This window comes from Linepithema humile, chromosome 1, assembly GCF_040581485.1.
Source record: "Linepithema humile isolate Giens D197 chromosome 1, Lhum_UNIL_v1.0, whole genome shotgun sequence".
Lineage (NCBI taxonomy): Eukaryota > Metazoa > Arthropoda > Insecta > Hymenoptera > Formicidae > Linepithema > Linepithema humile.
Window position 1 is genome coordinate 43,189,312 of NC_090128.1, and position 26,758 is coordinate 43,216,069.

Sequence of the window (26,758 nt, forward strand, 5' to 3'; positions counted from 1 at the left end):
TGTATACAATTCAAATGACTACCGATAATCGCATAACTGCCTTTGGCGAAATGGCGCGGCATTAATTTTAATACTGATTAAACCGTACACACATACACACGCAAGCCACGGCTATCCACGGATTTGCAGTTTCGGCAATTACGTCGCATTTACATGCGGAAATTGGCGAGGCGCTCTTTTATTTGCTTTACTACGATGTCTCACCGCGGCGTATAATACAGGCGTTGTCATCGTAACGCATCGAGCAGCACGCGTAACTCGCGCTGCGCGCGATGCGTTCGATGAGACTGCATCGGATACCCGCCCCCCCGTGACGGCCGCAGAGCGGAAATGCGCCAATCGCGCGCCATCATCGTCGGGCTTTGGATTTCCGATATTCCGTAATTTCCGAATGGTGGCCGCGCCGGCAGCCGAAGTAGGCGCCATTAAAGCCGCATCGTAGTACATGCACTGGATGCAAAATTAATTACGGCTAAATGCGCACTGGATCGTTATTTCAACTGAATGAAAACGCAGTTCTCGGCGGTTTTGCCGAAATTTCACAACCGCCCTTTTTTCGCGAATCGCGATATGGAGATGAACATTATAATCAATATGCTCTTCTGCAACGTTGAATTTTTATTAACTCGGAATTCTTTTTGCTGCTGCCAAATTCACATTTTTCGAAGATATTTTGCAAATTGTTATAAAAATGATCTTTTCGGAGAAATAATTTTGACTTGACATAATTTTTTAATTTCGTCAATTCTACTATCAATTTAAGAACACAATGTCTATCGGTATATCAGTTAAATGGTATCTAAGTCAATTTGCAATTTAATTACTATTATCGTACAGTCTTTTCAAAATTAATTCTAAAAAATTTCAATATTATTATATTATTACTCAACGTGGGATGTACATACATTATATCGTTGCGACAGTATTGCAATTTTAATATTGCCAATGCATAAGACATTAATCGAATATCAATAGCGAAACAGAATTACAATGCTTCTACAGGCGTGTCCAAATTGGATACTACATCCTATTGCAGTTGCTCCGTACACAGACAACTGTAGTTACGCTGAACTCTGTTAACACGAGCATGTCGAAATGTACACATAGGTACTTGGCAAGCTAGGCCCTGCCCTTTAATCATCACGCTAACGGCCACTCTCTAGCATTCGCCATCGAAACGGCGATGCTCGTCCATCGCGTGTGCATATCGCGATGATGTTCGCCGATGGTGCGCGGAGATATCGGGACACGCGATATATCGGAACGTTCAAAGTCGGAAGCGGGACCCAGTGAGATTGTGTGCGAGCAAACGTGATTACAGCGACGCGGGCGCATCACGGTGCTTTGCTCGCCTCCCCCCCCCCCCTTCACAGCTAGCCTACGGCGTCGCGACGGCTTATAGCCTGCGTGAGCTGTCACACATTCTAACGTAGCGTTAACAGCTTTGTATTTCATTGTGTGAAAGCGAGGTTATTTCTCTCTCTCTGCCGGTGTCGAGCTTCGAGATTAACGCAATGGCCTCTGACTTTGCAAGTTCACCTTCCCTGAAGTTCATTACAGTGTGTTGCAATGAGGAAAGAAAGAGAGAGGGAGAGAGAGAGAGAATTTACATAGAAAACTCTATAGACACTGATAGACACGCATAACAAAATTCTCTTTCTCTCTCTCTCTCTCTCTCTCTCTCTCTCTCTCTCTCTCTCTCTCTTTCTGTCTAAACACTGAATCAACTCGCATATTATTCAAAATTAACTTTTTAAGTAGGTATGCATATGCATAAAATGTATTGCATTTGATTTTGATAAAGTATAAACTTCACGTAAGTTGGAAATTTAAAGTGAAATGTAAATAAAAATTTTTTTTTGTAAAAATAATGAATAAAACGTCCAATTTTTTATAATTTTATAATTTTATCAATAGTTCTATATTTTGTTGATTTGGCCCGAGCTACAATTAAATTTTCATTGTTTTTAGATCGTTTCAATCGTACAATCGATTAGCGTTTCAGTTATTTGCGCTCGCAATGTATTCGAGCTGTCTCGACGTTGTCGTAGGGATTGATTATGTCATTCGCCTGGATCGTTACCCCTATTTGTCTTGGCTATACAGGACGAGGTTCATTTAAACGAATGAACAACGAGAAAATAGCTCGCTGGTCGGGCTGAATTAACGCGTAAAGAGATGTGCTCTTGTTGCGTCTGCCGTTATCAGCCGTTGAGCACAATTATTTCCTAAAGGGTGGCTTATGCACCTGCTACCCTCGTCTTGGAACTTCCTTTATACGCAATCTTACACGCGCGATTTACGCTAAGTAAATTAACATTGATTTACATCCGGGAAAATACATTCTCGCATGTATTTTGCGCCTTCCCGAGAGTGCTCGGTGTGTGCGAAAGTATAAAGAGATATCTGTAATTGTCAGTGTGCTATATTTACATTGTTATGATAGCAGCTTAAAGCCAAAATTTCATATTACACGATTGGATTTTCATAAATAATTAATTTAACATAATACATGTTTAATAATATGTAAATTTTAATGACTTTTCTGAAGATGTAAAATTATCTAAAGGTTATGCAACATGAAACAAGCTTGCACCCGTTACTATGGCGTAGTAAAATGGTGTCGTGCGAAAATCCAATTAACCTACATGTGCTCCGTAAAAGCGTATCGAAACGGTATGCCGTTCTGCCCGAGGCGATGCGTTTTTATTTGTGCGTATTTGATTTGAAGAGCGTATTATTTCGTGATGAAAATTTCACTCATTGTGCGATTTAATTTTTTCGCACCTGGTGTGAATGATGGACGTATTTTTTCAGTACAAACAATATGCAAACATGCAGTTTTGCAGTCGCTTAATATTGTTGTTGCCCACGAGCTTGTTTTGGATAACAATTTCAGTTTATTCAGCAGCACCATTGCTAAAAGATAGAGAAAAAACAATAGCGTCTCTTTCCGAGAATCCAATTTCTTTGATTAGTCTTTTCTAAAAATTTGTGAAAATTTTACAATTTTTAACTGCCACGTTGAAATAACTTATGAAAAATTCAGATCTCTTTGAATAAGCAAAGACTCCGAGAGGATTAAGTCAGAGTTTGCCGGTTCACTCACCATAATGAAGTTAATAACGCGGCGAAACGTAAAGTACGATAAAGCGCGCTAAAGAAACGCTCTAATTTACTCCGCGATGAATTAATTCCGTATTTGCGTTTTACAACGTCGATCCGTTAGTGGAAATTACAGTTAAGCGAAACGTCAATGTCTTTGTGGCGCGAAAACGCGAGTTCGAGTAAACCGACGTCGCGAACGTGACTCGACTCGGCCGTTAAATGATGTCACGTCGTCGACAATCGAACCGCATAAATTTCCGTCGTGCAAAAACGACGGGTCGGGCGCGGTAACGGTCGGAAGAGCGTGCGTATAAAGGGTAGGTATCTCGCACGAGAATACTCATTCTCGTTATCCCATTTCTGTTGCGCGAAAACTCACGCGCGAGAATTCATTCGCGTATGAAATTTTCTTTCCACGGCCGGCGCAGACGAGAATAAAACGTCAAATTTGCTTCACCGCAAAATTTACAAGAACCGTGTTATCAGCGAGCAGGTAACAATTTCCGGATTTTCGCGCGCTCCGCCGATGCGCGTTTAATCGTCGAAATTAAATCTTCGCTGCGGACGAAGTTGATGAATTCAACTTTACGCACGCGAGAAAGAGGAAGAAAGCGAGAATTTCAGCGAGAATTTCTCGTGGGGGTTACAACGATGGGGGTAACCGATGTAACCGGGCGTTTAACTCACTCGGTCGCGTTTGATAAAAAAAAAAAAAAAAAAAAAAAAAAAATTAAAAAAGAGAAGGAGAAAAAATATATGAAAAAAGGCAAAAAAAAAAAAAAATGTGTAGCACGGTACGAATGCGTAATCTACAGCGTGTACGGATCCGCGAAGGGATAATAACCGAGCCGTCACCCAATTTATCCTGCAGCCCAATACGAGATTGGAATGGCTTCGAGAGAAAGGGAGAGGGAGAGAGAGAGAGAGAAAGAAGTCGGGAAATACGCGCGCTCTCGCACTCACGCTCGTGTACGGGCGTTGCGGCCTTTTTCCGAGTGACCCCGGTGCACTCTTTTTACACACCTGGAGCACCCCATCTGCGCGCTTAGAGATGACGTTTTAAATGGATCCCCCGCACCGGTTTTGCACGCCTCTGTCGTCTATGCGAGAATAATTGCACGACCGTACTCTGACAATCGGCCGAACAGCGGGTAAAGCCTTCTAGAGGCATGTATCATTGCTCTGCGCATCCGCAGTGACACAGAAGAGCCAATCGTTATAAGCAATACTAAAGTAATTAAAAATTACGCCAGCAGTAAAATAGCGGGGAAATAACGCTGCATTTGCCGGATCCTATATTCGCCTATTAAGACGAATTTAATGCTGCGTTCGTGAATTTTCTCACGAGTTTCCATCGACTGGCCGGCCTTATTTTGCACCGGCGTGTGATTACTACCGAACTAACGAAGCAATTTATTTTTCAAACGCTGCTAACCGACTGCGCTATATAACACGAATATATTTACGCGTTTGCATATTAGTCATTGCAAAAGCACAACACACCGAAACGATATATAGATGTATGTATATATCTATGTATATATGTATATATATATATATATATATACACATACTATATATATATATATAGAGTAACGTATGTGCGCGCATATACACTTACGCGGTGCCTTGTCAAACTCGCCTACCAATCAATATCGACCAGAGCGTGGAGAACGTACTACGCGAGCGAGATATACACGCAAATGTAGGATACATCGATACGTTGGGATAAACGCGGTTTTCCGTGCACGAAGACCTCTACGCACTGCACATATATGCACACGCGGATACTGAGACACACAGATAAACATCCATACGTCGATGCCTCGCAGCCGTATATAGGCGTATTATTTCGCCGGGGCATCAGGCACCGTTCCTGTTCCAGACACGAAATTAAAGCGATCGATCGCCGTTGCGGATGCACTCTGCTGGAAGATACTCGCTCATAGCGTAACCTGCGCCGATCGACACGAATTGGCGAGCAATCGACGATTTATTCGCATCTCGATGCAAATTGATTCCATCTCGCGCACGGAATCGCCAAGGAGCGTTTTGCGTAACGTGTGGTTCCCCAGCCGGCGTGCCGCGAGCGTTTTTTAGATGCTTGTCAAAAATTATATCCACAAATTTAACGTAAAATATGAAATAATATTTATGCTTCAGATATTTCAAGTCTATAGAAGTATTTTAAAGCTAAAACACATAAATTTAAATAAATATTTAATTTACTGTAATATTTATTTATTATTAATATTATAAACATTATAATATATTATTATATATTATAATACATATTATGAATTTAACTATGATAACTCTTCCTGAAAATTTCTTTCTTTTTCTACTAAAAATATTTTTATTTTATTAGAAAAGATTGAAAAAACGTGGTAAATAATGATAAAGAAAAATTGAACAAGTTTTTTTTTAATATTACTAATTGGAAGAAAATAAAATATATTTTAAATATCGATATTTATTTGTATCTCATAGTATAATATAATAGCAAAGACCATCTTATATAATGTGTTTCGCACTTTTCATGTAACACATTCAGAGAATTACACGTTTCTAGAACACCTGGCTTGTAAATGATTAACTGTCTGTAGATATTATGAGAGAGAGATATGATCATGGGAAATCAAATTAATTTTCCAGAGAATGGAATTTCTCTCAACAATATACACAGAAAGAGAGAAGGAAAAAGAGAGGGAAAAAGAGAGTGAGAGAGACTGTGTTTTCAAAAGTCAGAATTGTTATGCGTAATTCAAACGCGAAATGGCAATAATAATTGCTGATGCATAACATTATGCGTCCATTGTATCGCATTCTATGAAAATTCAAAATTCGGTCGTGATACAAACACTTGTCATTTAATCTTTTAAAAGAAAATTATTATCGCGCTTTGTAATTAAAATTATGTGAACATAATTTTGCCAGAATTAAAATCATTTTGCTTGCGTATGCGCAAAACTCGCGAGCCGCGAAATTCGCTTCTACAGTTGGAAACGTGTTATTTTTCTGCGAGTTAAAAACAAATTTGGTTTATAATTAATTGAAATATATATTACAGTTATATATGTGCAATTTTATCCAATGCACAAAATTGACGTATTTGCTGCGACAAAAATCGGCTATATTCGCGGATAGTTTTATGCATCAATGAGCATAAAAAACCGCGAATTATCTCGGCACCATCGTAGATAAATCGGAAATGGAAATGCATTCGATTCAACAACAATAGAGTGCAGGAGAGATTGTAACGCACGAAGAATGAATTGCGCAACGTAACATTCGCGAATGAATGAAAATCATCCTGATGCATTTTGCACAACATAGCATATAAGTGTGAGTGCGCATCGACAGCTCTCGTTAGTTATTCTTTCTGTCCATATGTTATGTTTAAGAACAATTGATATTTATATCAATTGTGATAAAAGATGAGGTTATGACTTGAATGTAACAAAAATATTAACAACAGCAGTATTTTTGCTCAAATTTTCGACGCTTCCACATTTTAGACAATTATTAAACATCACTGGATGAAAGTATTGCAAATAAAGATAAAGACGATCAATAAATTTTGAAATAAGTATTAAAGTATTTTGAAATTATTGTTATTTAAAAAAAAATCAATTCTAGATTGCGGGAAAAAAAACGTGGATGTAAGGAAGAATGCGTGACGAGAGAGATACAGTCTGAGCGGTCACGACGACGTTTGAATTCGTGCTGCGTTTTTCAATACGGCGCATTTAGAGGCGACCGGTTATTGTTTCCCAGCTGCCACTCGGCGCGGTTCGAACTTTGCTCTTATCGCAGTAATAGGGTTTCGGCGTGACGCTGAATTTTCATGAAACTGCCGCGGAGCGTGTCCGGGCTGGAATAAAGCGCGCGATGCCGGCTTTTTCGAATGAAACGAGAATAAATTTTCGCGTTAGCGCGCGCACCGCGTCCAGGATGTAGAGAGCCGCGCCTCTAGCGCAATATGCAGACGCTTCCTCCGAATATGAAACCACTGAGCCGGCAAAACGGTCGATTGGACAAAAACGAATTCGCCGCGTTTCAACCGAGATATATGCTACGGCAGTTCAAGTCGTCCTTTGCGAATTAATTGGAGTTTGCGCGTGAGAACGTGAAATCGTATACGTGTATGCCTTTTTGGCGAAGAGAGAATCTGCGCACATCTGCCAAAACGCGAATGGCAAAATGTATTGCCAAAATGCGGGGATTGTTTTAAAATCAAACTAGCGCTTTATGGATAAATTAAAAAATAAGTCATTATGTGTGCATATTCGTATAAAATATTAACATCTGTGTAATAATAATTATGTAATCTACGAATATTTTCACATGTAAAACTTTTGTTGCATTTGACCACATAATGAGGAATATACATAATAATACATGGATACTGAAATAAAACACATAATAATTTATGAGAAAAATATCATTGATCGCGCTGGTTATAAAAAGAGGTCAATCTGCGGTTTTATCTGAGAGTATAATGTTGGCGCGGGATAATCAATCTATGAAAATCTCACATCGAATAATTATCCGCTCGCGTGTTGCGGATATCGATTCTTTTGAATTTCAATTAACCGCACAGACGAGGAGAACCCTCTCACGAATCAACATTCTGCGGTCGATGATTGACGAAATGAAAATATAATTGCGAGTCCTTTATGATAAAGGGCGCTGTGCAAAAGAATTGGTCCCTGTGATCGTCACCGTGATCATCGGTAAATCGACAAATCAAGACTACTCCAAGTTCTCAAAAGGAGATACAGAAGAATGAGAAAACAAAAGCTCCTCGCTAAAACGAGTGCCGAGCACCTCTTTATAATGAAATCTGCCAAAGTTTCACCGGTGGAAATACAGCTTCCCATTCAATCAGATGATGCACATTTAACTTTGAGAGTTTTGAGGATCACAGAGTCTGATTTGGCCATTAGATAGAGAAAACGGGTGACATGAGTGGAATATAATCATGTAACAAAGAAATGATAGGGGCATGGAAATGTAAAAGTGCATACGCAGCGACCGCGAAGATGAAGATTATGCATCAATTATTATTAAATTATAATTCTATATTGTAATTCTTCAATTACTCTCAATTTGAAAAGTATATTTTATTATTAAAACAGTTTAATGTTTCTCAATTAAACTTCTACCACGGTCATAAAAGTCAATTTGCGCGACTTTGCGGGGAAAAGAAAATAATTAAATATAAGTAGGAAAGAAGAGCGGTAAAAAAAGGAAATAAAAAGACTCCATATTGATTGACAGGGCGATAAAAGGGGCGGAGGGTGGAAGGCGCACATGCGGCCTAATGAGTATGCACGCGTGTGGGAGACGTGACTCAGTCCTAGGGGACTGCGTTAATTCCAGGAGACCTGATTAATCGGAAACAGGACTATCGTGCAAATAGGCGCAAGATAACCTGGTCGCGCCACTCCGCATCCCGCCTATCCACCGCCTTGTCCTCCCTTGCGCTCCATAATGCATCCTGATGGTGAGCGCTTCGATCGGCCCCATTCCTACGGATACGGAGTTAAGTCCATGGGGCATGTGAGAGCAGCGGCGTAGTAGGATCCCATCGATTTAATTACAATCGATCCGTCAAGCCTGTGAGAGATAGTCCTTCGTGCCGGTGGTGGCACGAAACAGCCGAGAGCGGCCGCATCGTCGCGGCTTGCCCTAAATCTCGAAAATGCATGCCTCGCGATCGTCGCATCCGATCGTTGCGCCGGGTTCGCGTGCCAACTTTGTTGATAGAACGTGACGATAATTGTTCAATTTATCCGAGATGATAACGGGATATTTACTTGAATAATTTTGACGCGAACTTTGAAGGATACTGAGAAATTATCCTCTATTTTTACGAATTGAAAGAAAATATTTGTAATTTATGCGCGTAATAAAATAATATTTGTGATGGTTTTATGAAAGGAAAATTTATCATATATCTGCAAAGTAAAAAAGCGTGTAATATATTTGAACTAATGGATCATGCTATCGCGATCACATCTATTCGAAACAAGAAATACGCGGAACGAATCTGTGACATAATCGCATGATAGATTTTCCTCGCTAGTGTATAATGTTCAGAAGTGCATAATACCTCGTTTACGTTTACAATGATGAATTGCGTAACAGCGGTCGCGTACCGCGCTGCATTACTCTCGGAAAGTTATGGATGACCGAGTTACATCGCTCGACTGCATCGCGCAAATGCGTCACAACGTCACCGTTGCATCGATGTCAACGGAAGATTTCTCGATGCATCAAGTACAAATCTATCGCGTCGCTCTAATTGCGTTCGATCGAGAAAACAGGATATCGCGCGCGCCCCTGTCCTTGGAAAACTTCCGACTCTACTTCATTCCGACGCGCGGCAAAGAAAAAAGCACGGATACAAAGCCGGCTATTAAATTGCAAAATAACTCGCCACATCGCCGAGACAATAAAAAAAAAAAAAAAAAGGGAGAATGAGAAAGAGGGAAAGAGAAAAACTACGCATACTGGACAGTTTAAAGGCGATAGCACGATTGCTCGCGCGCAGCGCAGCTCCATCGTTCATTGAACAGCAACTTTATCGATATCAGTTTTCAGTCTCTTTTTGCGTGCCATATCTATCCGAGTGAAATTGCGCGAACATTTTGTATTTTATCCCAAGCATCGCGTGGAATTCCATGAAGGGAATATTTATCGCGTCTCTGCGCGAAAGAGAGAAAATTCTTTTATCAATTGGCGACGATCCATATTGCGCGCGCTTAGCGCGTTTTATTGCGCTCCCAGCTGTCGGGGTTTCGAAGATGAAGAAGTGTAAAATTTCAAAAATCATCATCTCCTTGGACGACAACGTCAACGGCTTTATTGGACGATAGAAAAAGGTACCTTTGTGCTGTTTTATCTCGCTCGGTTACTCGCCGAGTGACGCACATTTATATAAAGTGCGACGCGACTTTGTTTCACGCGTCTCTTACTACTACTACTTCCAGCACTTCAATGCAATTTGAAAACTGTCGCCCGTCGCGATTCAAAGCCCGACTTTTACTTATTACATGACTCACTTTGCGAGATTATATTTTGCACCTGCCTTTTCCAGGAAAATTGTGTATAGAGAAAATCTATCGGGATAATACAAATGATTACTGAATCGAAATTTATTCGAGTTTACGAATGCGAATAATTTTATCGGTGGACGCTTTTCCATGTAGAAACGCTCGGTCAAATAAATTAATCAGTCTGAAAATATTATATAAGTACAAAAATTAAAATTACCCGAAATATAATATGCAAATATTTTATAAAGGTATAGTTTTACTTCACTATTCAATATTTTATAAATAATTTATTATCACTATATACTTACTTTTGTATCTATTTCAAGCTGAATTAATTTAGTTTTTATGGTTGATACACATATTTCCTTGCATTTCTTTCTCACTTTTTTATTTTTACTCATATATTGATTTTTAACTTTTTACATTTATGTTTATGTTATCTTTTTTCATAACAGTAGTGCGTTCTTTGATGTAGCATTTTGGTTTTACCGCGCTGCACTATTCCGTGTTATTCATCCATTCGGGATAAAGTCTTGCGTGGTAGGTAACGAAAAAAATATCGCGCTACGTTTGTTTTTATATCGCGCGAGTGTAGCGTGTGTAATAGCGGTGGCCACATTTTGCAAATAGGCGGCAGCATAATATCACACGTAAATAAAAAACAACATCTTTAACTTGTGCCGCATTAAATTTGCAGCGATAAGAACGGAAAAAGAAAAAAAAAGAAGAATTGCAGCCAAGAAATTTTCTCCTGCGCATAGCGCGGTCGCTCTTTTAATTATATTCGGCGTAATTAACGACGCGCTGCAACGCATAATGAACTATATATTCGCGGCACGGACAGTCGCGAATGCACATTCACGCCCGGTCGGCTTTCCGTTCTCTCCGTTATATATTTTATCCGGCGATTGAAAATAATTTATAATTATGGCCGTGGCGCACACGGTGCAAATGCCAATTAACGTGCGAAACGAAATGCGAATACACTTTACGCGCATGCCTACAGAACGTCCATCAGCGAGTTTTGTCTATCGACGCGTTTCACAAATAATGCACTCTTGCCAATAATAATTTTAGTTCGCATATAATATATAATATTTATCAATCTGTGTGTAATATACATTGCACCCGATTACGACCGATAATTTAATCATATAAACGTTTTTGAATTTGTTGGGAAGTTTTTTATTTATTATAGAGAATCAAATTGTAGAACTATATTAAACTTACTAAATTAAATTATATATAATTAGAAAACGTGTAGCTTTGGGACAATTTTATTTCTTGCTGACACAATGATGCAAGTGCATTTTTTTGGATGTTGATTTCATTATCTCTCATAGTTCCCGAAGCATTTAAAACGTCGCAAAAAATCTCCAATCAGTCTACATTTTATATATCGAAACTTGTTCGGTCACATAGCTTGATTAGAATTATCGATTCCAATAAAAGAGAGTTTCTGCGATAAAGCGAGATAAGTCAGCGAAATTTTTCTCGATTTAAGAACGCATAATAATTCAACCGATCAGAAGTAATTGCTATCTGGGACACGTCGGCTTAGAACTATCAGAAATTCCAACGAATGCGGCAGTATTCGCAAATGCTCTTATTAAATCTACACTGGAGAAAATATCTTCTTAATCTGAATAATTGTCTCATATCTTTCCATGGATCCATTTATTAGACACTAATATTGCATTTCGAAGTTTCTTTTTTATTCTGATCAAATTACTTAAAATAATTGTTGGTTGTGTTATTGAGAAAAAATATTAATAAGCATTCTTTTACAAATTTATCATTAATATACATATATGTAAAAATTTGTATATTAATGATATATTTATATATTAATGATTAATTTGTAATATATATATGTATAATGTACTATTTTGCACACTTGATAGCATCCATTTTCGCAAGCGTTCAATAAATTATTTTTCTTTTCTCTCACTCCCTTACTTCCTTTACGACGGCTTTTATCGTCATTCAGTGCCCCTGTAAGTAATGAATTTCTTCCAAGTTGCACAACCTTTTCGCCGCTCACTCTTCTTTCTTCTCTAGCGCACGTCGATAAACCCATCTCGTGGTTTTCTTCACACCGTTGATTACTCCCTCGAATCGATTTTCTATTGTGTATTGCATATCAATTTATTTTTAAAAAATTCTATATGATATCTAATATATTACGTTAATTCAAATTCGTATTAGTAAATGGTAGCGGACAATGAGCAATGAACACTTTGTTTTTGTAAAAATTGATTAAAATTTTTGTCAATCTTTATTTACCGAATATAAAATTATTCACTTTATTTGCAATTGTTTGAATAATGTGAAAAAATGGACTATTTATTTATTTATAAACTCATTTATGGAATTTAGAGAAACAGTCAATATTTTATATATTACTTATAGTATATTTATTGTAATTTTATATTTTTAATGGTCCTTTAATATTTTATTTGGAATATTATTTATAACATTGTCAATATTTACAATTTTACGAATCTAAAACTTGAAACATCAAGTGGCACCGGCACATGGAAGAACTCGTTGGGAAGCGGGTTAGTAAAGCATTAATCGAGCGGATTAACTCCACTAAGAGGGGGATTAAGAAAGTTACTTCCAGTAGCGAAAGAACTTAAAGCCACTATCTGCTGCTAAGCAGTTTACGGAAGAACAATCCGACGACGTCGTCAAACGCTTCCTTCTTCGCATGGCGCGCGCAATTCGTTTCTTTTTTTCTTTTTTTCTCGCTTTTTTCTTCTTTCGAAGATGTTTCGCTTTTAGAACAAAGAATTCCAAGAGGAGATCAGCCGCATTGTGTGCTTTTTCACCAACTCTCACGTAATTTTCTGAAGCTTTCGGCAGATGCTATCTTCTTCAGGCACCTTTCTTTGGTACACATATTTATCACTAAACTTTTTTTTTATAATAAATTTATATTTTTTTAATTTTATTTTTTTTACACAATATTAAATTTGGAAAAGATTTAAATAAATCATATAGCGCGCGTAAAACATACACACACACATACACACAGTCTCTTATCTATTTAAAGTTTAAAAATTATAATTAATTATATTGTAGGTAAAATTTCTCAATTTCTCCACAGTGAATGTAACGGTATATATTTTACCAGACAGATAAAATAAATTGGTATGCATTGCTTGGATAAGCCTCTTGCTGAGGCAATAAACCGAATTTTGTTTGGTTCACTTAGCTTGCCTTTGTCACAACGGTTATCTCGATTTACTGCGGCTGACACTGTAACGTCGAACTTGTCGAAAAACTTTGGAACTCGCTTGATCGTGACATGAAGCGCAAACGACGAGAGCTAAAGCAGGAGAACATCAAGTTAACTGACGATCATCTAAGACACTTGGACCACCGTTGGGATAACTTTGCCGTGTAATGTCTAAGCACATTTCAGCCATACAATATATATAATATTTGAGGCTGCTGGATAATTTAAGATATAGTTTCGAAGCTGTCATCATGTGTACAGGATGTGCTCTGATGTTTTTCTGGCGAGACATTAATAATTGCATTCATGTATTCATCATCGCAAATTAAAAATTTTTCTTAATTGAATACATTAAAATGTAAATGGGTGACAAAATCGTGTCTTTAAATATTATCTCGGCTGTAATTAAGTAGAAATTTTATTTTCGATTAATCGCTGAGAGAGTTGGAAAACGTTCGATAAATCGTAGCAGTTACAAAGCGAAGTTACAATTGGACAACTGTTGTTTGCGATTTATTAAATTTGCATCTATCACGGCTGTACTGACCAAGAGCATTTCCTCTTGCTCTCAAAGCAGCTCAGAAACCATTTAACATAATTTCCAAAGGGAGAAGGATTTCAAAGTGATTGACAAATCACATGGACAGGCATCTGCAAGCCGCTTATGGCAACGATTAGGTCTATTCTCTCGCGAGCGCATAAAGTGGGATTCGTCGAAGTACATGCGCGCCATTCCTCTGGTATCGCGATCCATTTATCTCTAGTTTCGCGATATTACGAATCGGCGAATCGATTTGGAATGATAATGCGGCGTTCACGCACGTGTTCGTGGATGATGCGTTGGTAATGGTGGTGGTGGTTTAGCGAAGGGTAGAAGGCAACGGATCCACGAGATTGTCAGCCATTCCAGACTCCGGGGATTAACTCGCCCTGGAGTGCATTTCTACCTCCCCCTCCCCCCTTCTCTCTCTCTCTCTCCTTTCTTCTCGCTCTCTCTCTCTCTCTCTCTTCCTCTCTGTTCCATTTGATGCCTTCTCGCTTCTTGATAGTCCTTCGTCTTCTACAGCTCCGGTACCCCTTCGTCTCTGTCTCTCTTGAATACCCCCTTCGATGTGGGGGGGGGGGGGAAGCACTCGCAGTCATTTTCCCCATTTTGCGATTCGATTTCCGCCGATATTGCTGCCGTCTCGCTAGATTCTTCTATTCGGTTGGATGAAGACGCCGCCGCCGAGGGAGATATATTCGCTCGCGATAGGAAGACAGAAAGAGACGAAAGGGAATCGGCGGAATCGAGACGGAAAATTGGTACGCTTGGTATGAGGAAGAGAGAGATGGTGCGCGTGACATAGGCGAGGAATGCGCGAATGCGAAGTCAAGCGGAGGAAGGGACGGACGAACGAACAGATAGACGTACGACGAAGCCATCGAGGCGACGTCGACTAATTTCATCGTCGACATTGCCTCCTCTTTTTGCAATAGACCTCGATCGCGCATCCGAGTTTCGCGATGCATGCATAACGCGAACAGTGCATGCATGCAGCATCTCCTGCAATCGTGGTGTAGATCGCTCGCTCTCCGATGCCATCTGCTTCTAATTAGTGTAAGATGTCTGTAGACATTATCACATTCGCAGACATTATCACATTAACTTTGCTTTACGAATTTTGTTCGTAAGAATCTCAAGTTTGATTACGTCAGTTCTAAAATGAAATGATAAACTGAAATAATTTTTACAATTTTTATTCGAAGTGACAATAATTTTTAAGTAATTAACAGAATTTTCAAGAGAGAATAGCACTATATATAATATCATTTTTCTTATTTACTGAAGTATGATTAGACGGCCGTTGTGTTTTAAGAATTGTACGATCATACAAGAATAACATTTGAAATCAAGTTGTGCGGGAAATATTAATACTGTATTAATTATGTATGATAAAAATGAATATTTCAGAGTATTCTGAAAACAAAGTAAAGTTATTTTAAATGTCATTTGCTCTGTGGTTTTCCTGTTTTGAGACATATTGCTCGATCACTGAACGTTTTCCAATACTTATCTCATATCGGACATTTTATTTGATAACAATAAAAGACTAGAATGAGTATCTATATATGTTTATATATACAAACTAGTGAGCAAAACTAATAATTTTTAGTACGAGAAATCTAGAGTATGAGTAGAGAAAGCCGTTTTACTTTCTGTTAAAGTCGGACTCGATATTATTTATTTCAGATATATCGGAAATATTTATTGAAACTTGTTACATCGAGTAACGGATAAAGTTGAGTTTATACACCGAGTAGCTGCATACTTCTTGCATTTGTTTTAACATACCCGTGTCCTAAACTTCAGAGGCATATTGGAATTTTAATACAGTCGCGGCGATGTTAATAAATCTTCGCAAAACAATCTTCCACGCAGATTCTTTATACGGCAACATTCGTTGTGGTTTTAACGGAATTCACTGAAATTATTTAACGAAACAGAAGTTGCACGACGTTTCTATTTAAAGCGTCAAGGGGTTAAAGAAATTTACTCCATACGTTTATCGTTGAACAATTGTTATATTATGTAAAACTTCCATAAAATATGCCAAGGTATTCTTTAATGAGGATACTATATCAATTCAGTTTTAAACCAAATTTATGTTATTACTGTTTATCTTTAATAATTCGTGATTTTTATCGTATATTACATTAGCTTATATCATAGATCAAACTTCTAAGCCCGACAACGTAAAATAACTGAATTATATATGGAGTAGTCAATTTTTTTGTGCGACGAAAAGTTGGCTTATTCACTCGCTCGTTCGAAGGACAAAAATTGGCCAACCACGTCATCGGTCGATATCGAAAAATCGCGGACACTCGCGTGTTCGCTCAGCGCGCGACGTCACCGTATTGTTTTTATGAAGTGATGCAAGCTGCTGCGGATTTGACGAGATTGGAACGAAACTCGTCACGCCGAAGTCGATGGCTACGCCACGGATTGATCCGCCTCACGTTTCCATCCGGCAGTTTGCTGTTGTGTGTACTTGTACGCGCGTGCCAATGTGTGCATGCACCGGCCGGACCAATCGAACTGTCCGATGCAACCGGGTCGCAATGCGATCGGTACGGCATTGTGCGCCATAACTGAGGGTGAAATTAACCGTGATCCAGATCAAACGCTCCTAAACTCTAAGCGCGCACCATCGAAATCCGAATCTGCGACATCACTGACCTGCAATGCAGCCAATTCTGCGAGTCTGCGTACATGTATATATGCGAGTGCATATAGGCGTACGTGTACACATGCAGGCACAAAGGGAAAAGCAGTACATCCGATAATTTGAGAAGTTTTGCAGAAGAGGGACTCAAGTTCAAAAGTGTAAAGTGTATTGAAAAGATGTGATTGAGTCTTGAGGAAAAAATTTGTAAAGTTGTGCTCTCCACATGTGAATATCAGCATTAAAATATTACCTTTTATAATTTGAGAAGTTCCATAAAAGAGCCATAACCGAGAACGCAATATTGAGAAAATCGTGGTCAAAGACTTGAGTTTTAAATAAAGTTTGGTAAAGTTGGAAATAAGATATCGCGAAACTTTAACCATGTATTCTACATACATGGTTGTATATGTAACATGGTATATATTCTTTCTGCAGTCCTGAGAAATAATATTTGGTACGAATGTAGCTGCACCGTGAAAGTATACAGAAATGGAAAAATAAGTTAAAATACATTGGGATTTGTTTTTGTCGAAAATCCTTTATTTTATTAAAGAGAATCACACGTTAACGTAATATAATCAGATTTATCAGCATTTACACTGCGGAAAACCATATCGCAGGAGATTCGTATTCCTTTACATAACTCTGAATTATTCACTATGTAGGAGGTTCTACATCTGTGCACGGGTGAATGCATATTTCCCCTCGAGGCGAATATACGAGATAATCATTGGCCATAATATGTATGGTAGAATTGCCGAATTTGGACTGGCTTCTTGATTGGATCATTGTGAGAAATTTTGGTTTTGCTTTTTGTGTGACAAAAGCAGAAAGGAAAAAAAATAGTTTCCGATCCAGATTAGGCAACTCTCTCCTATTATGCGATGTTTTTGCGGACAGCGCTTTGATTATTATTGCCGCAAGTTGAGGTTTAATTATATCGAACTAATTATGATCAGCGATCCGTGTTTAGTTGAATCAGTCTTGCCCAGCGAAGTTTAACTGAAGATCACAGGGGCTACTTTAATGTGACTCTAGATTGCATTATCAATATTGAAGCCGGTAATCCAGCAAAACCCGGATCTTAACTAAAAAAAAACTGATATCTCGCCGCCGATATTTGCATCGGTGTATTTTGCTTGCATTTCTCCGGGAGTTTACGCGTATAATAATTCATTGCTGCGGCAATTAGGTTTATTGCTGGTAGAAAACAGTAAACCGAGATTACTCGCGATAACGAAGTAATCGATATATACTTCGAACGGCTTTAACTTCCACGTTTCTGCTTTCAAATCGCTAATTTTTATTGCGAACTTTTATTGCGACACTTGCATGATTGCACTGCACACATTGGGCATTTTAAATGTTGCATAATATGTTTTTTTCCAAACATGATATTTTAAACCATTAAAATCCAATTCCTCACAAACCCGTTTTTCCAGATTATGTGTCCATGTATATTTTATGTGTATGCAACATGTAACAATGTGTCAAGCTTTTAATTTTTATCCTAAAGGAAGAGCCATTTATTCAGATTATATTTCCGTATATGTTCGTAGTTTTTACGTAAAATCAGCTTTCAAAAATTTATAAATTTTATTATTATTTATATCTCTTTCGAAATAAATCTTTTTAGAATAAATCTATTCTGATCTGATCTCGGATGTAAAAAAACATATCATTTTGTGACAATTTAACGCAAAAACACACGTGAAGTCTGAGCTTGCACAATTTGCTCCACAGTTTCTTAAATCAACATTTTGTAGTTAAAGCTCAAATTTAAACCGTGCCCGACGACTATAGCGTCTTAATTACAATTTAACATCTCTTAATTTACCAGTAGCGAGGTTTGTTATGCTACGCAACTTCTTCGTCCGTCTTCTGCAAACGGTTCGTTGCAAATCTAGAAATAACATCGCGGTGCTATATGGCGCCAAATAAGAAATTCTGATTACTTTAGTCTTTCCGTGACTTAATCCACGAAGCTGAACTTGCACTTAATCACACCCTTCAGATTTTATCTCGTTTGTCTTCTTTGGACGAATATAATATTCCAAGAAAAGAGACTAATGAAGAGAAAATCAATGCTTAAGATGTAATTTTTTAAAGAATAGTTTTATATTCTTTTTAAAAGAAGCAAACATTTATTTTCATAACCAATGTATAAATAAATTCTGTGAGAAAAGGTCAAATCAACCTTAAAGAGAATTGGAGCATTGTGCCGAAATCGTGTAAGTGACATTAACGGGACGGAAATTACATTTCTAATGGAAAATTGATTCTAAATTTGTCAGGAACCTCTTTTGAAATACGTTTTATTTTATCTCTGGAACATCTCGAATGAAACTAACGTGTTGGAAAACTACTTCTTAAATCACGGAATTATCGCGTAACGGAGCATAACGAAGGGCGTTGATGTACGAGCGAGCAATTTCTCGATTCCGCTCGGCGCGAAGCGTTTGCATTTGTGAAATTCACGCGGCACAAGCGTCGTCGTCACTCCGGCTCTGGAACGACGCTGTCAAGAACGATCCGTCTTGGCCGCTATATCAGATCGAAGGGCGTCGACGACGACGTCGACGACGACAGCGCGATAAGGGTCGGATAAGAAAGGGCGTTCGGGAGAAGATGGATAGATAGATAGCCGACGTGTCTAACGACGACGGTCCGTTAATTCGTCACTGACGGTTTCGTCAGTATCATGATAATGCCCCGGAGGCCGATGCACCTCCGTTGCAGCGCACGGTGACGGAGCGTTTGTAATTAATCAGAAGCGCGACGTCGAGAATGTAGGCGGCAACGCGCCCCCGCGGCGACCTCTCAACAAGGCGGGAGACGGAGGGCAAAAGGGCTGGCTGCAACGTTTACACAGCCAACGCGGATACTGTGCAATCGGGTGCATATCTGCGCCTGCAATACGTTGTAGACGTTGAACAACGGGGAAACCGGATACGTGTGCACCAGCGGCGTTGATGCCCCGGAAAAGAGAGAGCTCCGAGCATAATTGCGCATTGGCATACACAGCGTGCGCTGTGATGTGTGTTGCAAATATCCTGCCCGCCCGACAACGTCTTGTTTACGCGCGAACAATGCACGCATCCGCATCGCGCCGAGTAAGTCACGCGTGTCTACATATCCACCGCTCGTAGAATTTACAAAGGAACGCTGCATTAATCGTTCCGACACGCGGAAAATCATTGACAATGATGAATTTAGCGAGGGGATAAAGTGACATCGATCTTTTCCAATTTGTAATTGGGGGGGGGGGGGGGCAAAAAGTGCGTAAGCGATTTTAAATTAATTGCAATATTTCTATTGAAATACATTTTTTTTTTTTTAAACCTAAAATTATTTATATTTGCAAACACGGATTGTTAAAGCGCTATGAGGATGTAAGATACATCAAAGGATGGCACATGACTACGGCGTGTAAATGATGCTGCAGCGTAATTACAATGTATATGGGGAAGAAACTTTCTCACGCCGGAACTCAAACTTCCACGGCAAGCACATAATGTATAGTCTGCAGAAAATTACCCTTCTTCATCTTCGCTCAAATTATGTGATAAGTTTAGTCGCAGCTTAAAAATGAAGCTTTTCATGATCGCTCAATAACAGACATTTTTGTAAAAAGGTCATAATAATATCCTCATAATGGTTAATAATTTTTCATTAAAGTATAATTTTCTTAAAGTAAAAATAAGCAAAGTTTAAAGATAGCGTATTTTTCACGACGCTTAATATGTTTTCTTAAACTTTTTGGTTGCATTATTTTTACAAACGCGGATAATTTTTAATTGTAATTTCAATATCAATGAAATACACACAGCTTGTGCAAGATACAATTTTTCTACTATTAATAAAGTATAATTTGTTGATAATAACATATGCGTGTTAAATATTTAACTCAAGATAATTGTCGCAATTACAGTAATTAATATATATGGAGATTTTTAATTCCGCATGTTTTTCAAACTTAATTATCACCAATTAACGTTTTGCGGAAGGATGGTAAACACCAGCTGGCAGCGAACTCTGTATGATTAATTAGCTGCTGTTTATCTAGTGCATTCGCCTGTACAAGCTCGTGCACTGTGGGATTGAATATATACCGGCTATCTCGCGGGTACGTCGAGAAGACGGAAAGGGAGCGAGATGAGAGTGCGCGCGTCTAAATACGAGAGAGAGGCTGCTCTCGCATCCGAATGAGGCACCCACGACACGTCGATATGTATTCATTTGCGCGACAATTCTCGAAGCACTCTCGCGGCACGAGGCGCGGTCGTAATTATATCGCGAGGCAAATTGGACGCATTTGTGTTAAACGTTACATCACCGCGTATTACGGCTGAGCAATTAGAGTAAGTTGAATGTAACAACTTTTGGATTTAATTATTATCAAAGATTATAATATCTTTGATATTTTACTTTGATACTTTAACTGAATCAAATCTTGAAATATTATCAAAATAACAAGATAATAATAACACTTGTAAACATATTATGGCAAAGATGGATGATTTTATAAACTAGCTATATCATTAGTATTATTCTGAGATTTGGATAGTTATCTTACGTTGAATCATTTTTTATGTTACTCTAGTTATATGTACAAATACCTAGGCTTACGTAAGATCTAATATAATGCGGACTGGAGAGACCGAAGTAGCCGAAAACAGGGGCGAAATAATGCATACTCGAATGAAAATGGAGTGGATAATACGCAGCAGATTATATAGTTGCAATGTACGAAGAGGAGATGCAACGCAGTGGCATAATACACTATGCCGCAAGGGTCATTAGGTCAGATGCATAAATGTGAATGGTTCTCGAATCGTCCGGCTAATGGCGGACCTGAGAATTAGGTGTATTAAGATTAAAAGCACGTGCAAGGAGAACGGCCTTTTTACGTTTCGATTTGTGCAATGCGAATCAGGTTAATTCAAATTAACTATAAAATATTGCAATTGATAATTAATTTACCTTTACTTACATTACTAATGAGCATTTGTACGTTCAATTAATTAATAACTTTTAATTATTAAATGTCATTACTTAGATTAAATTTATTTATAGTGATCCGTGTGTACTTTATGAAATACGTTTCAAATATTTAACGGTCGTTATTGATTTTTATAAGTAAATAACGTTTTGTTTGTGTTAGAAATGAACTCGAGGACATAAATGGCGCAAAGATTCGATTATTATTTTATTTATTTATTCTCTCCCAGCGTAATTCTCGTGTAAATGCAAATGCGAAATTGTATGACGTCATATGAGAGCATTGAACGCGTACGAATAGATGTACATGCTGGTAGCGGTGAGGGGATGAGTTGGAGCGTGCGAAATTGCGTATATGTAAATGCAGCGCACATAACAATGCTGCATTATTGTATACCGATGCGCTAGGTTGCGTCGCGGTTGGCAGATGCAGCATCCAGTGCGCATCTAATACGTCAACGGTAACAAAAATATTTCATTCCCAAACTCGATTGTTCACTTATTTTGACCTGGCTTTCAAAGATAATATAATCGCGAGAGAATCGAAAATAATTCTTAATATCCAAAAGTTTTTAATAACTTTAGTAAAATATGATTGACTTTTATATACGAGATTATTTGAGGAAATATAATTCGCGAAGTTAAGATCAATTGCAAAATACACAGACACACACACGCGCGCGCTTGCGCGCGCGCATAAAAGGAAATATACAGTCGACCCGTTACAAGGGTCGCAGATGCTGCGCTTTAATCCACCAGCTTAATTGGATTTTTATTCGAATCGAGGAACGCGCTTCGAGCTTCGAACCGATCGCAATTTTCAGAGCGCGGAGACGGAATTCATTATGATCGAGCGAATCGTGTTTCCCCTTCATTACACAGTCAGGCGCGATACATGCAAATGTACGAACCAGCGCTGGAACGACGTCGCGCGAGGCCTGGTGTACGTGTCCCTTCAGCACGACATCAAGGGACCAAGATGGTCAATACGAAAGGGTGCTCACTCGAATTACAGCAAACGAACGTTTCAGGTGGCCGCTAAAAATAGAATACAAGCGCGCTGAACTAGCAAACACATCGCTCCGACTATTGTACCATACGCCATTTACAAAAATGTCACTGGGAATAATGGAAGGGAAACGTTTGTACTCCGGATATTTAGTTGCGCAAACGCTACGTCAGTCGGATTATATCATATTTCCATGCTCGTGACAGTTCTTTGATGTTTGCTCGCGGAGGAAAGTTGGAGGCGCTTTCTCGTGAGTGTTCTTTCGAACTGCTTCGCATGACGTTACGTATATGATATGTGCGATATTACTCCTTTGAATTATGTTATGAAAAACAAATGTTACAAATTTTCTTCAAAATCTTGTGCACCTCTTGTTTCTCCGTTTAATTCGGTGCATATTTGGCTTTGTGTTAATTATCGCGCAATTTTTTTTCATTAATATAAAAAACATTCAAATTGTTGAATAATTTATAGCATTCAAATGTTTTTTTGAAAAAATTTTTGATTACATATACAATATTTTTTTAAAATTACTTCAAAAATATTCTAATATAATCGCAATAAAAATAATTGAAGAAAAAAAACCAACAAACTTGTAAAAAAAATATTATATAAATTTGTTTGTTTTTTTAACGTATCGCGAATTGGTAACAAATTTAACGTATACTCAAATATTGTTCAAATAATTCACGAAATGGAAGAAACTGCGATCGTGTGCAAAGTTTTAGGTGTGAAACGCGTATTTTCAGCAGACTCGAGTTACCGCAGCGAAAACGCGCCGGAATAGCGATTTCCACGCAAATTCTCGCTAACGAAGTGAAAATTCGTTAGCATCGACCGCAGACCACCGAGTTTTCCGTGACTGTCGTTTGCTATGCGGCTCGCTGACGGTAGGAAGTCGCCCGCGCCGGAGAGATGAACGTCATCCGGTATCGTTGCACGTATCGAGGATGTGGAAGACAAGGATGACGGGGCGACGGGTGGCGGGGGGAGAGGGTGACGGGGGATGCGAGATGGCGCGTGTATAAACGCGGCATAGAGACACGATGTGCCGGTGCATAGCTGTAAACCGGGGTGGCGCAGGTGCATCACTGCTGTAGAACGCAGGAAGCGCCGTGTATAAACGTCGTTCAGTTCTGCTGCATGCGCGCATGTACGTGCTTGCGTGTGTGCGGCCGCTGCATACGTGTGATCCGTATCGAGGTGCTGCGCGCCGTGTATCGCAGCGTTCTCGGAGGTTCTCCGGGCGAAACGACGTCCAGGTTATCAAACTGCCGTTCATGCATAATGCACCGATCTCTGCAGGTATCTCGCGCTCTGTCTCTCCCCGGTTGTCTACCTCTCCGGTCTTTCTCTTTCTCTCTCTCTCCCTCTCTCTCCCTCTCTCTCTCCCTCTGTCTCGTATGATCCTTTCCTCCCTTCTCTTTTACCCTTAGCCGGAGTTCTCGTCGATCGCCAGAAAACAAGGTTCCGGAATTCCGGGGACAAAGCTGCGGAAGTGCTGGCATCAGCTGCGGTGGAGATCCTCTATCAGATTTCCTCCGCCGCGAGCAAACGGAGGATGTCAACGTGTAGCGAGTGATAAGAGTGAAGGAGAGAAGAATGAGAAAATATAGCGATCTTGCAAGAATGAGAAAGAATCGGTTTGCACACCGCCAAACACGTATAGGCGCATTTTACTGGCGATGAAAGAATGATTCAGTCGCAAAGACGGACTGGCATGAATCGAGCTACGATTTCATATTTATGACAGGCGGTTTAAGAAATTTGTTGCATATTCGAAACGACAAAATACGAGTTACAGACTCTATTCAAAGTCTGACTGAAAAATTATTTTACTTATTGTTGGACATCTCTTGTATTCCGAAGGTCTGAATGAAAACCATTGTTCTCCCATAATTAGCAAACATTTCGAGATACACATTCATCAATTACTTCATAAATTTATCAAACTTAACGTAATATATTAATTATCAATCATATTTTAGATAATTAAAATATACAAAGGTGTGAAGAAAACATGTATCATAATTATTAAATTATTACGGCATTAAAACTTTCTTTTACTGATCGCTTAAATGCTTACATAACATCTAACTGGTTTATCTGTATCCAGATTTATTGATGAAATCAAAGATTATATCGTGAGTGAGTTAATAACCTCGTTATCTTCTATCGGAAATATCCTCTCGTACGCGATGAAGCAGGAAACCGAAGCTGGAAATGAAAAAGTGAAAGAGGACACGGTAGGTGCGCACACTGCCGAGCACGATATACGTTTTATTGCCGATGAAAAGACGGCTCGGTCGAATCCGTTGCCGTAACTGGAGCGATCAATCCGTTAGATCCCTCTTCCACAGCATTTTTATTCTCGATACTCGAACGAAGAATCTTTCTGTCAGGAATCGACGACTCGCAATCCTACGCCTTTTAACATAATATGAAAATCCTATAGATTTTTTTTCTTTTCATTTTATGACTGTATCGATATATCTTATTTCTCTCGAGAAAATTCATATTTTTTAACTGAGTTACAAGCGCATTTTCTGCTTAGCGATACATAAAAGAATTTTGAAGTAGGATATATCTCATTCACTGCAAGTGTTTTTGAGTTTTTTGTAAAATTTTATTTAAAATTATTGTGTAAAATAAATTTCTATTTTTGATCGCGCGTAATCTTTAATTGAATATATTTTATACTGAAATTTTTGTCACACACTGTTGATGAGATTTTATAATAATTCGAAAAAAATAGACTTTTTTAAACAAAAATAATGTTTGGACTTGAAAGATGGAGTAGATGAGAAGTAAGTACAGTGCTAACAACCATTGATGCATTCTTTATGCAATTCCTTCCTATATAAAGAGTGAGCATAGATTATTCTATGAAATGTGTATGATTCGATGTTCCAATGCAGATAGAAACCGATCGAATTGATATTATTGCTCTATTCCGAATAAATGGCTCGTTTTTAAAGCCGTGACATTTCCGCTGCATTTTCTGTCGTAATTCTCGGGCGCTACGCAGCGCGTTGTACACCTTTGTGTATTTTACAGTCTAAACTCCTTATTCTGAATACGCCTTGAATGTTGCATAAACCAACATATCTCGACTTTACAGCAGAAGCTTTCTCGTCTCTAAGCCGTGGAAAAATTGGCAGAGATTTATGGGAAATTGTTCCCCTCTTCGTAGAACTTGCCATTGCTTCAAGAACTATGTGAGATTACTCTCGCAGTAAGAGCGATCTTGATGCGCATTCCTCTCCGCGGAAGTAAAATCTTGCGACGGGAAACAGACGGCAAACGCACGTTTATTACTTCTTGTAAATTTAAAAAGTTCAACAGTAAATATATCCCGGTCTTTAAATGTCAAATTGGACTTCTAAGAAAGTGAAGTCTACTCGCAAACTGAAATGAACAGATTTATTATTTTATTTCATTCCAAATACTTACTTTATAAAACTGTCTGCCTTTTTAATCGTTTACTCGAAGACTGTTAGCGTTTCAACATCTTAATTTGAAAAAAATTGATTTTAAGATTGCTACAAAATTAAAGTTAGGATTGGAAATTTCAATTTTAACTTTAATTTCTGGCGCTATATTTGTCCTATACTCTGTTTGTAACTTTTTCTTTAATTATAATCACAATTTTTACCATGTTTCAGGACGAGGAGTGGTGCTGGACAGTCAAGGGCCGGTGCTCGTCTCAGAGCCGCGCTCTAGCGTGGAGTTCTCAAACGACACCGGGGCGATGATCCACTGCTCGGCCCACGGCAGTCCCTCGCCGAGAATCGACTGGCTGATGGGCGACGGCTCACCGGTCTTACCGATACCGCATATCCGTGAGATGCTGGTAAACGGTTCCATGTACTTCCTGCCGTTCGGCGCCGAGAGCTACCGGCACGATGTGCACTCGGCTGTCTATCGCTGCCAAGCGTCGAACAGCGTCGGCAAGGTGCTCGGCCGTGAAATCACTGTAAAGGCCGGTAAGTAAGAATAAGGGAGAGAGAGAGAGAGAAACTACCTTTATTTCTTCCCCGGCTCTCTCGCCTCATCTCCGTCCGTCCACCCTTTTCCAACCGATTGATTTTTCATCATGCCGTAAAGCCCGTACGTATGA

The 26,758-nt window shown here is 38.9% G+C and overlaps 1 protein-coding gene across 5 annotated transcripts in view; it reads left to right on the forward strand.

Moving 5' to 3' along the window:
• LOC105675848 (cell adhesion molecule Dscam2-like) overlaps positions 1–26,758 on the forward strand; it is a 145,637-nt gene that overhangs the window by 45,965 nt on the left and 72,914 nt on the right. For all 5 annotated transcript variants that reach the window (XM_067347810.1, XM_067347808.1, XM_067347812.1 and 2 more), the window contains one exon: positions 26,304–26,624. In XM_067347810.1, coding sequence (XP_067203911.1) covers positions 26,304–26,624 — 321 coding nt within the window. The remainder of the gene's footprint in view (positions 1–26,303; positions 26,625–26,758) is intronic.